Source organism: Microcaecilia unicolor, chromosome 1 (assembly GCF_901765095.1).
Source record: "Microcaecilia unicolor chromosome 1, aMicUni1.1, whole genome shotgun sequence".
Classification (NCBI taxonomy): Eukaryota; Metazoa; Chordata; class Amphibia; order Gymnophiona; family Siphonopidae; genus Microcaecilia; species Microcaecilia unicolor.
In genome coordinates, this window is record NC_044031.1 from 34,699,068 (window position 1) to 34,711,446 (window position 12,379).

At 46.3% G+C, this 12,379-nt stretch overlaps 1 protein-coding gene across 2 annotated transcripts in view; it reads right to left on the bottom strand.

Annotated features, from left to right (window-relative positions):
• Positions 1 to 600: 600 nt before the first annotated feature.
• Positions 601 to 12,379, bottom strand: part of LOC115464959 (zinc finger protein 221-like) — a 36,989-nt gene continuing 25,210 nt past the window's right edge. For both annotated transcript variants that reach the window (XM_030195359.1, XM_030195354.1), the window contains 2 exons: positions 8,909 to 9,022; positions 601 to 1,790 (listed from right to left, as the gene is read on the bottom strand). In XM_030195359.1, the coding sequence (XP_030051219.1) occupies positions 862 to 1,790; positions 8,909 to 9,022 (1,043 nt within the window). In that variant the 3' untranslated portion in view covers positions 601 to 861. The remainder of the gene's footprint in view (positions 1,791 to 8,908; positions 9,023 to 12,379) is intronic.

The following is a 12,379-nucleotide window of genomic DNA, read 5'->3' on the forward strand; positions in this document are numbered from 1 at the left end:
TCCTTAGCACGTCACATCAGGGGCAATGTCTCCAAATAGGTTAGTTTTGTGCATACCATGACAGGAATGAATCTCACTCCTAAGCCAGGGCATCTGGAGTATGATCTGTCCATCAAATGTACTGCTAACGCTCTCCGTAGTACTTCCATTGTGCCAGACAGCTTCATTCTAACGTTCATAAGATGTAACATAGGCAATTTATCCAGGTGCTCTTTGGAATTTTTTTTTTAACCAGCCTGTGGCACCCAAAATGACGATGGGCAATATTTATGTATCTTTCTGCCACATTTTCTTGGTCTTGGACTGCATTTCTTGATACTTGAGGATCCTGTGATGAGATGCCTCTGTCTATTTTACCAGATTTTTCCGTACGGGCTATGAACCATCTTCTCCATAGTCCACTGTCATGTGCTATCATGTTCACTGTCTCACGGGACTCTGCCACCTATTTGTGACCTGCACTGGCCACTGTTGGAAACAGGATACTGGGCTAGTGGACCCTTGGTCTGACCCAGTAGGGCAACTCTTATGCTCTTATAGAAATACAGAAAATGATGGCAGATAAAGACCATACAGCCTATCTAGTCTGCTCATCTGTTCCTGTTAGGTTTTGATCTACATGAGGTTGTTAAAGTAACTCTTTGTATTCCTCGCTATGTTCGTGCATTTGCCCCTGTTTTTCTCTTGTTCTGCAAATTCTGCTGCTTATCCCTCCCACCCCCCTTGAGCTGGTGGATTTTCTATTCTTTGGAGCACTTTAAGGATAGAGATCATTTGTGGCCACCAACAGTATTTCTATTGCTGAGGGTTCCTGCAGGGACCCAGTGTTCACACTTTATTCTGTAATATCTAAGCTGGCATCTACTTCTGGACCGCACACTTGCGAAGGGTGTAGCTGCTGTGGTCAGCTGATATACCTGGGATGTGTGCTGCTTCCAGTGTCTCTTCTAGGCCAGAGTCGTCTTCGGCTGAATTTGTCTTCTTTTTGCTGTTGAGCGACTTTGATTTCTTTGTACTTTTCTCTCTCTGTGGCAGTTCTGGTAGCATCCTGTAAACCCGTATCGCACTGGAGCCTCTATTTACGCTTTTGCCCTTCACTTCTTCAATGTCTGGCAAGGAGTTCAGGGCACAACGAAAAGTTGCCTTCCAGTTTGCAGGTTTTTGCTCACCCAGCTGATATCGCCCAGTGTGAACGGCCCAGTTCCGGAAGAGACAAGCATCTGTTTCCATGACCCAGCTGTTTAAAGATGCATGCTTCCACGGGATCTGGAAAATCTTCAGGTCCCTGTTGATCCATATCAGTCCTGGAATGGAATTGGAGTTTATCTGCTGTTCCAACCAGGGCCTCATTCGCAGCCTTCTTCCCCCTGAGGTGATGGGTACAGGGGCTGTACCAACTTGCTCAGGGCAGAGAAGGAAATGTTGCTCTCGAGGCCTGTGTTCAGCTGCTTGTACCATTACTGTATTTTCACTCATATGAATTTTCTGGTGTGTTTTTAGATTTGATTTCTGATTAAAACTTTTAGTACATTCAGAACATTTAAATGTTTTTTCACCTGTGTGGGACATCTCATGTGATCGTAAATCTGATTTATGCGGAAAGCTTTTACCACACTCCGTACATAAATGTGGATTCAGTTCCATAAGGACCCTTAAGTTAGACATGTTTCTCCAGTCTGTTCCCTCCTCTGACTTCAGAATAAGCATTGCTTTGTCTTTATCTGGACCCGTCTTGTGGGCTTCCTGATTTTCAGCACATTCCTTATGATACTTCTCATTTTCGTAACCTGCTGGATTAGAGAGAAAGTGCAGACATTATTTCATAGGTCAGCAGTACAAGAACATCTCTCAGGTTTTGAATTCAGGCCCTCAAAGCTGATGTGCTATGGAGAGCTCATGGCTTGTATTTTACTCAAACACTTTTCTGAAGGTAAAAGAGTTTTGGACACACCTACTATTTCATCCAGCGTACTCACTGTCATATAACCAGGAGCGTATCTGCGTGGGGTCTCAGGGGCCTGGGCCCCCGCAGATTTCGCCCTGGACTCCCTACCGCTGTCAATCCTCCCCCGCCGTCCCCGTCACCTACCCCCGCCGAGGTCCGCTTCCTCCTGCCTGCTGGTGCCTTTTACTTCAGCTGGCGGGGGACCCCAACCCCCGCCAGCCCAGCCGAGGTTTTGTTTAAGTTTTCTTCCTCGTGCTGTGCTGTGCTGTTAAAAGCTGCATCCCTTCCCTTCCAGTTTCGGACAGAGTCTGACGTCGCAGTACGTTGACGTCCTGCACGTACAACGTGCTGCGACGTCAGACTCCGTCCGAAACTTAAACAAAACCTCAGCTGGGCTGGCGGGGGTTGGGGTCCCCCGCTAGCTGAAGTAAAAGGCACCGGCAGGCAGGAGGAAGCGGACCTCGGCGGGGGTAGGTGACGTGGACGGCAGGGGAGGATTGACGGCGGGGGGGGGGGGGGGGGGGGGGGGGGGGTGTCGGCGGCGGCAGCCGGGGGGAGGGCTATAATGTGCCCCCTCACTCTAGCCCCTGTCCCCCCTACTGCTGAACCTCAGATACGCCCCTGCATATAACTAATAGGAATGATATAAAAGTTCTCTCAAAAAAAACCAAATAGTGGAGATAACCAAAATGTCAAATGACCAGTCAGTGTGCGAAGTGGAGTCCTTAAATCAAAATCTTTTATTCAAAGAGATACAATGAACAATTCCTTAATAAGACTCAACACGGGCCGTGTTTGGCAATCTTGCCTGCATCAGGAGTCCAAAAGTAATCTGGGGCCTTCACGAGATAGGCAAAATAATTTGATCCCAAACAGCAGTGAAAAAAAAAAAAAGATGAACCTTCAAAAGGGATCAATAGTAAAACCAAAGCTATATGTAAGCCCTTTTGATGGTTCATCCTTTTTGTTTTACACTGCTATTTGGTATCAAATTGTTTTGCCTATCTTATGAAGGCCTCAGATTACTTTTGGACTCCTGATACAGGCAAGATTGCCAAAACACGGCCTATGTCGAATCGAAAGCAGAGTCAGGGAAGAAGTGGGAAACTACAGGCTGGTAAGTCTCAGGTCAGTGGTAGGAAAAATAGTGGATTCGCTGCTGAAAGAAAGGATAGTTAACTTTCTAGAAGCCAACAGGTTACAGGATCCGAGGCAACATGGCTTTACCAAAGGAAAATCCTGTCAAACAAATTTTATTGACTTCTTTGACTGGGTGGCTGAAGATTTACTTGGAGCTGCAATAAATGAATACTTATAATAAATTTCTGATGCTGATGAAGATGATGCCTGCAGTTGGAATCCCTTTGGAGTACATCTGGGATTAGCATCCCAAAGGCACCATATCTTGAAATTTAAAATATTTATAATTTGATGGTTATGGGTACCTTTTCCTGAAATTATATGTTTATTTGATCCCTATAACTACATTTGATATATTTGCCTTTTGCTGCCAATTATAGACACTGTTAAATATTAACACACATAATTACAAAGAAAGTTTAGCAATGTAAGACTATTCTTCTCCTTCAAGATCACGTGGGGCTTTACTGCTGAAAAACCTTTCAATGGTGAGAGGGGATTCTGGGTAAATGTTACACAGCAGCCATGACAGCTTTACGCCTCTAACAGCATCTGGTATACCAAAATATATAGGGCAGTGGCGTAGCTATGTGGGGCCTGGGCCCCCGTAGATTTCGTCCTGGACCCCCCTCCCGACGACCCTCTCGACCCCCCCCTGCAAACCCTCCTCCACCGCCTACCTTCGCTTTTGCTGGCGGGGGACCCCAATCCCCGCCAGCCGACGTCCTCTTCGTCCTGCAGTCAAAAAAGTCTTCATTCTGTTGCATGCTGACGTCCTGCACATACAACGTGCAGGGCATCAGCATGCAACAGAACAAAGACTTTTTTGACTGCAGGATGAAGAGTCAGCTGGCGGGAATTGAGGTTCCCCCGCAGGCAAAACCGAAGGTAGGCAACGGCGGGGGAGGGTTCGCAGCGGGAGGGGGTCGAGAGGGCGAGAGGACGTGAAAAGTGGCATCGGGTCGGCAATAGCAGGGGGGTCGGCAATGGTGGGGGGGTCAGCTGCGCCGGGAGGGGGGGCTAAAATGTGCCCCCTCACCTCGGGCTCTGGACCCTACTCCAACTGAAGTCTGGCTACGCCCCTGATATAGGGCCCCATTTACAAAGGCGCACCAAAAGGTGGCCTGCGGTAGAGTTGGGCGCATGTTTTGGACACGTGCTAGACCATTTCTCCACTGCGTCTGGGGAAAAAAAGGGATTATTTTAATGGACTGGAAAATGGACGTGCGTCAAAATAAAAACCAGCGCATGTCCATTTTCATCCTGAGACCTTACCACCCCACAACTGACTTAGCGCTAAGGTCTCACACTCTCCCTAGGTGCCCCACGGCAGAAAATATTTTCTACCGTGTGTTTTCGGTGCATGCCAAATCCAGAATTACCGTCCGGAGCACGCAGTAGCCAGGTGGTAATGCCGATTTGGCACATGCTGGACACGCGTAGGTCCTTTATGTACCTTTGTAAAATGGCCCCATAATTTACTAAGGGTAAAGATAAGTAATCATCAGAAATCTTATTACAGACCAACCCCCCATTCCCCTATACAGACATATACCTTCATATTGTATAAAATTAGGCACCCAACCTTATGGTTATTATGCAAAGTTGCACATATGTAACTTAATAATCGGTGCTAACTGGCATTTATTAATAGATACACTCTTCTGTAAGCTTTGCACACAAAATCTAGTGTGCCCACCTTCAAGGGGTAGGACAAGACAGGGGCATAAGCAGTTCAGGGGCATGTCAGGCAGTTAGAACCAGGGGCGTATCTGCGTGGGGCCACAGGGGCCTGGGCCCCCGCAGATTTCGCCCTGGACCCCCCTACCACAGACCCTCTCCACCTCCCCCTCCCTCCCGCCCGCCACCAACCCGTCGCCGATCTTTGCTGGCGGGGGACCCCAAGCCCCCGCCAGCCGAAGTCCTTTCTTCCGTGCAGGATGCAAGTTGCAACGCTTCCTGTTCTTCTGAGTCTGATGTCCTGCACGTACAACGTGCAGAACGTCAGACTCAGAATTTGGAATTCAGTCTGACGTCCTGCGCGTTGTATGTGCAGGACGTCAGACTCAGAAGAACAGGAAGCGTTGCAACTTGCAGCGGCGCAGCCTGCATGGAAGAGAGGACCTCGGCTGGTGGGGGGTTGGGGTCCCCCGCCAGTAAAGGTGACAGCAGCGGGGGAGGGTGTCATTGGTGGCGAGGGGGGGGGTCCGGAAATGGCGGGGGGGGGGGGGGATCGGTGGCGCCGGGGGGGGCTAAAATGTGCCCCCTCCCTCTGGCTCTGGCCCCCCCTACCGCCCGAGTCCAGATACGCCCCTGGTTAGAACATAAGAATAGTCATACTGGGTCAGACCAATGGTCCATCTAGCCCAGTATCCTGCTTCCAGCAGTGGCTAATCCAGGTCACAAGTACCTGGCAGAAACCCAATTAGTAGCAACATTCCATGCGACCAATCCCAGGGCAACCAGTGGCTTCTCCCATGTCCATCTCAATAACAGACTATGGACTTTTCCTCCAGATACACTGACCACGGTTACCATAATTATTTATTTACTAGTAAAAAAGGCCCGTTTCTGGAACGAATGAAACGGGTGCTAGCAAGGTTTTCCTGGGAGTGTGTATGTTTGAGAGAGAGAGCCAGAGTGAATGTGCGGGTGTGTGACAGAGTGAGACTGTCTGTGTGACAGTGTGTGTGTGAGAATGAGAGTGTGTGACAGGGCCCCCTCACCCTGTTCCCTCCCCTCCTTTTCCTCCTCCTTCCCACACTTTGGGTTCCTTAAGGCTTTCAAAAGTCTATGTACCCCCGTAGCCCTAACGCCCAGTATCCTGATACCCCACCGCTTTCCTCCTCACCCCTCCCCCAAGATGTAATACTTTCACGTCCTTCATTTTTAAAAAAAAAGTGTCCTATCTACCCTATGTACAAATGCCCGGCATTCAGATTGTGTTCCTCTCGTAAATTTTCATTTCTTTCATTCATTCAGAACTTGCCCCCCCCCCTGAACACTTTTGGTTCCTTCAGTCTTTTAAAACTCTCCTATGTACCCTGTGTGCTAATGGCCAGCATTGAGATTGTTTTCCTGTCCCAAATTTGCATGTCTTTCAGTCATTCACAACTCCCCCCCCCCTCTCCAGTTTAACACTTTCGTTTCCTTCAGTCTTTTAAAACTCTCCTATCTACCCTGTGTCCTAATGGCCAGCATTCAGATTGTTTTCCTTTCCCAAATGTTCATGTCTTTCAGTCGTTCAGAACTCCCCCCTCCCCCCATTTAACACTTTCGGTTCCTTCAGTCTTTTAAAACTCTCCTATCAACCCTGTGTCCTAATGGTCAGCACTCAGATTGTTTTGCTTTGCCAAATTGTCTGTCACTGATGTCACTGAGGTCAGTGCGTGCCTGCCTAGCAGACCACTTCCGGCAGGCACGGTCCCAGGCACATCCTGTTGGAGGTGAGAATTATTATATAGGTTGACATCTGTAGCCCCCATTTTCCTGTAATTTTGAGTTCAATGAGGCTAACAACTAAAAGAGATCGATATAAATATAACATAGAATTCATAATCAGTGCAATCCAGAAAAGAATGAAAACGAGTAATGATTCACAAGTTCTAGAGCTTAACCACTCATTGAGGGCTCCTTTTACCAAGCTGCGGCAAAAGGGGGCCTAAATTGGTGTCAGCGCGATTTTGACGTGCGCCGAGGCCCCCTTTTACCGCAGTGGGTAAAAGGTAGGTCTTTCTTTTTTTTTCAGAAAATGGCTGTGTGGCAAGTGAAGCACTTGCTACGCGGCCATTTCGGGGGGGGGGGGGAGCCCTTACAGTCACCCATTGAGGAGGTGGTAAGGGCTCCCACGCTAACTTGGTGGTAACTGGGCAGTGCGCGGCACTGCCCGATTACCGCCGGGTACACACTGGCGCTACAAAAATAAATATATATTTTTGTAGCGCCAGATATGATAGCATGCTGAGGTGGAAACCACCGCTAGGCAGCTGCGGTAGCCGTGGTAGCCCAGCGGAACTGCCTTTTTAGAAAGCGGTAAGCCCTCATTGGGTTTACCGCCGCTTTATAAAAGGGGCCCTTGTCGAAGAAGTAAATTAGTCTCCCTCCCACCGGATGTTGAAATGAAAGGTCGCAGTCAAAAAGAGGGACCTGACTTGTTTTGCTTTTGAGGATTGGATTTCCGATTCCATTTGTTTCTGGCCCTGATTTTGGTTTGATCTTGGATATGTGGCCAAGCCCACGACAACAAGAAGACTCACTACGACCCCAGTTTCCCCTGAAGAAGCCAGTGTTGGTGAAACGGGAACTCGCTGGGAGCGGGTTCAAGATGGAACATTCCTTAAATTAAGTGCTGTTAAATTATATGACCAGATATTGACAAGCATATATGGATGAACATGCATATTTTGGTGATTTGACTGCAAGAAGAAGGTTATTACAAGGGAAGATTTTGAAGAATTTTGAAAATGTTTTGTCACGTGTTAAATTTAAAAAGTTTTCAGGAGGTTTTTGCCTATGATTGGTCCAAGTCAAGAGGCTGCTATGGTCCTCTCCTTTGGGTGTGGATGTGACGAGGTTAATATTCCACAGCAAATAGCCCGTGACTGCTGAGGCTTTTTCCCTCCTGTAAGTTCATACATGAACGTTTATAAGAAATTGGTTTTGTTATTACTATATTGAAAGAGTTTATGCTTAGATTGTCATTTTGCAAAGATGTATTTTGCTCCACAGTTTTTTGATATTTATTCACTGGAAGTGAAATTACTGCCTTCGGGGTTTCCAGGTATTTAAGAGCTCCCAGGAGTTTGGATCTGGGATCTGGTTTCTCACTAGTGCTTTTAGCTAATTTGCAGATAAAACGAGGGTAATTGTCTTCAGGCTGATCTTCATTCTCAGGTGGCAAAGAGGACAGGTCTGAGGAAAGCCCTGGCGATGGTCTGCATTTAGGAAGAGTGTATTGTGAGTATTCTAAATAAGATGACAGCGAGTCAGACAATATGGAAAAATTGTCACCTGACTAATAGCTTAAAGGATGCACCAATAGAAGAATGTTTCCATTTGGAATGTGTACGTTTATTTTTTTTAGTGATATCTGCTAGAGGATAGCCCTATATTTTTTCTGTAAAATGTCCCTCCATAATTCAGTAAATAACAGATGTGGTTGCGGGGGAGTTAATGATTTAACAGTGTCCTCAGCTGTTGAATGAGAAGGTCTAATGGACAGAGGAGGTAGTGATAAGCTTGATGTTTTTCCGTGTTTCGGTGCCCAAAGCACCTGCTTCAGGAGTTTTATGGTGTAGGTTGTGTAATGGTAAGTAATAATTCCAAGATCAAATTCAAACAAAAGCACACAAAGCTTGTCCAAAATGTAAAGCAAATGTGTACAACATCTGTTGGCAGCTGTATCAAGTCGTTTGATTTTCAATAAAGATCACACATTTTTGAATAAGCATCTCCCTTGTTTTTTTTTTTTTTTTTGGACGAGCCAGATTATCCTACTCTTTTGGACTTTCTTTGACGATGCTTGTAGGGATTGAGTGTTCCTTCACTTTTGAGTGGCTGTTTCCAATAGCCAGTTGAATAAACTAGGAGTGGCCTAGTGGTTAGGGTGGTGGACTTTGGTCCTGGGGAACTGAGGAACTGAATTCGATTCCCGGCACAGGCAGCTCCTTGTGACTCTGGGCAAGTCACTTAACCCTCCATTGCTCGCCACATAGAGCCTGCCATGAGTGGGAAAGCGTGGGATACAAATGTAACAAAAAAAAAAAAAAATAACGCAATTAGGAAATGTACAAAGAAAGATAACCAAAACGACCAGTCACTCACCCGTGCGGAACCTCTCAAACCACCTGCTGTCTTTTGGGTCCTGCTGATCCCAGTCGCAAAACTCTTCCTCCTGCTTAATCCTTACTGTCAGCTCAGCTTTCTCAGCTGGAGAGCCTGTTCCCAGGGAAAGAGAATCACATCATGTCTCTCCTCAATTAAGAAAACTGTTCTAACGATTTATATTTTGTAAAGCAGAGTGGTTACCATATTAGTCTACTTAAATGCCAAGAAACAAACGTTAATAAAAACAAGAAACAAAATATGTTGATATGTTTTTATAGAACTAATGTTTTTTTTTTTTTTCAAAAAATGTATTTGGTTCAATAAAAAGGGGTATTACCTTATATTTTATAACAAAACACTGCATATTCTAGGATAAGCAGCACAAAATCTGTTTTACTGTTCTGGGATCTTGCCAGGTACTTGTGACTTGGATTGGCCACTGTTGGAAACAGGATGCTGGGCTTGATGGACCTTCGGTCTGTCCCAGTATGGCAATGCTTATGTGCTTATGTTAAACTAGTAAAAAAAGGTCCGTTTCTGGAGCAAATGAAACGGGCGCTAGCAAGGTTTTCCTCCCCAACCCCCCCCCACCCCTTTGTCGTTGTGAAGCCACTGACGCCATTGTTCCGCACCTCGTCAACGCACCTTCATCACCTTCTTCGTTGTGAAGCCACTGATGCCATTGCTCCACCCTCGATGTGTGACGCCATTGCTCCGCCCTCGACGTCATCGCGTTTGACGCGAGGGCGGGGCCCAGAGACTTGGTGATTTCGGTGGCTTCACCACCACGAACCCTTCATGAAGGAAGTGACGTCAGTGGCCTGGCTTCAGTGACGTCAGTGTCTTCAGAACGTTGAGGGTGAGTTTTATTATATAGATAATAACCTACGCTAGGATTCTATAATGGCTTCAGGGCCCAACTTTGCCGATTTAGCATACTTGCTTAGCACTCAATTTGTTTAGTGCCTAAATGTTGAATCTACCCTGAAATCTATTAACTTCTTAGGCCTATAGAAAGAGATCACCTTATATTATCTAATCAGTGGACTTGGAGGTAACCAGAGGAAAAACATCTTCACAGAAAGGGTGGTAAATTTGTGGAATGGCCTCCCGGTGGAAGTGGTGGAGACGAAAACAGTATCTGACTTCAAGAGAGCTTGGGACAAGTACATAGGATCTCTAAGGGTGTGATAGAGAGAGTAGATGGCAAGGATGGGTAGACTGTATAGGCCATATGGTCTTTATCTGCCTACATTTTTCTCTGTTTCTACGTTTCTTTACTTCTATCTGTTCCTTTTCATTCTACTATAAAAGGTTTAGGTCTCGTTTAATGGCAAATCTTTCTGGTATAAATGTCTTCAGAGTCAGTTGACATTTCAGTCTGTTTTGCCCAATAAATCTGCTGAGAAGAAAAGCTACTAACACATTCAGATTACTAATGCTGTCTTGTAAACAAATATGTTTTAAGAACTTTACAAAAAATATATATGAAGATATTTTTTGAATCAGCCATGCAACTCAAGTCTTCCTATTCCCGTAGTTCCACACCTTGGTTTTCTACTGATCTAAAATCTCTGAAAACCAAAACACAGAGGCTTGAGCGTGCATGGCACAAAAAAAAGACAGGTCTAGCGCTAGAAGCCTGGAAAGTTTGCCACCGCAAATATAAGTATGCCATCAAGAAAGCCAAGTGCTTGTACTTTTCCGTGAAACTAAAAACTGCAGGTAAAGATTACAAAAAGCTAAACCAGCTCTTGAACTCGTTTCTCACCACAAATAAGCTGGAGACCTCTGGGGACGACCCACCTTCGGCGGACCTGCTTGCTACTTATTTCAAGGACAAAATAGAAGTTCTCAGGTCAACGCTAACTAGTTCCCCAGCAGATGTGGATGACTTCTTAGATTCACTGGATCCGTGCTCTGCTTACTGTCCAGCTGATCGCACTTGGACTGCCTTTGAAAGCGTTCCTGTAGACCACGTTTCTAAAGTTCTCCGGAAGTTCTCAAACAAGTATTGTGGTTTGGATGCTTGCCCCAGTCACCTTCTAAAAGCGGGCCCGAAGCGCTTCACCGTCAACCTGACTTCCTATCTTAATTACATGTTGAACCATGGCATCTTCCCCCCTGAGCATGGCAGTATTCTTCTCACACCCATCCCAAAGAATCCAAAGATAAGAGCCAACGTCACATCAAATTATCGGCCAGTGGCGTCCATACCACTGATTGTCAAAGTTATGGACAGCTTGGTGAATACTGAGTTAAATGAATTCCTTGAAACCTTTGACATTCTGCACTACTCTCAGTCAGGTTTCCATGCTCAGTTTAGCACTGAAACGGTTCTGGTCACAGCCCTGTCGGATTTTAAACGGGACATTTCTGTTGATATGAAAATTTTACTGTTGCAGTTCGACATGTCCAGCGCGTTTGATATGGTGGACCACGCCATCTTACTACATCTACTAGACACACTAGGCATCGGAGGGTGCGTGTTACACTGGTTTAAGGGTTTTCTGTCAACAAGAACTTACCAAGTCAAAGGCACTCCAGATCATTCTGCACCTTGGAAAGCTTCTTGTGGGGTTCCCCAAGGTTCGCCCCTTTCTCCAACGCTATTCAATATCATGCTGTTTCCCCTTGCCACCGCACTAGCAAACCTAGGCCTGAAACCATTTATCTACGCAGATGACATAACCATCTCCATCCCCTTCCATACCTCATTAGATGAAATCAGAAATCTGATCGAAGTGAGTTTTTCTGTCTTGGAACGTTGGGCCGAGGTATTCCGGTTTAAGATCAACAAAGACAAAACTCAGTGTCTTGTGCTTTCGTCCGTCCATGGCAGATTTTCCACCAACTCCCTTGTCATTAAAGACCAGCCCCTCCCTATTTCACAGAGCCTTAAACTTCTGGGTGTTAAGCTGGACCCTCACTTGCACCTGGATCCGCAAGTGCGAGTGGTCACCAAACGGATCTTCTATGCTATGTGGAGGCTGCGGCGTGTTAGGTTTTGTCTCACCAGAGAGCTCTTCCGCACTCTCGTTCACTGGCTAGTTCTGTCTCACCTGGACTACTGCAGTGGGATTTATGCAGGCTGCCAGGAGCATCTACTGAGGAAATTCCAGACTGCCCAGAATACTGCTGCAAGACTCATCTTGGGCAAGCCGCGCTGGGTTTCTGCGCAGCCCCTACATTTCAACCTACACTGGCTACCTGTGAGAGAACGAATTGCATTCAAGATCTGTACTTTGACACATAAAATAATCTATGGCTTAGCTCCGGAATATATGATTCCTCTAATAGATCTCCCACCTAGAAATGCCATCACTACAGCACGCACCTTTTTACAACTCCATTATCCATCTTGCCGGGGTGTTAAGTACAAGCTTCTTTTTGCTTCCACTTTCCACTACTCCAGCCCGAAGACCTGGAACACTCTTCCCCTGTACCTAAAGTCGCAAGCTGACCACC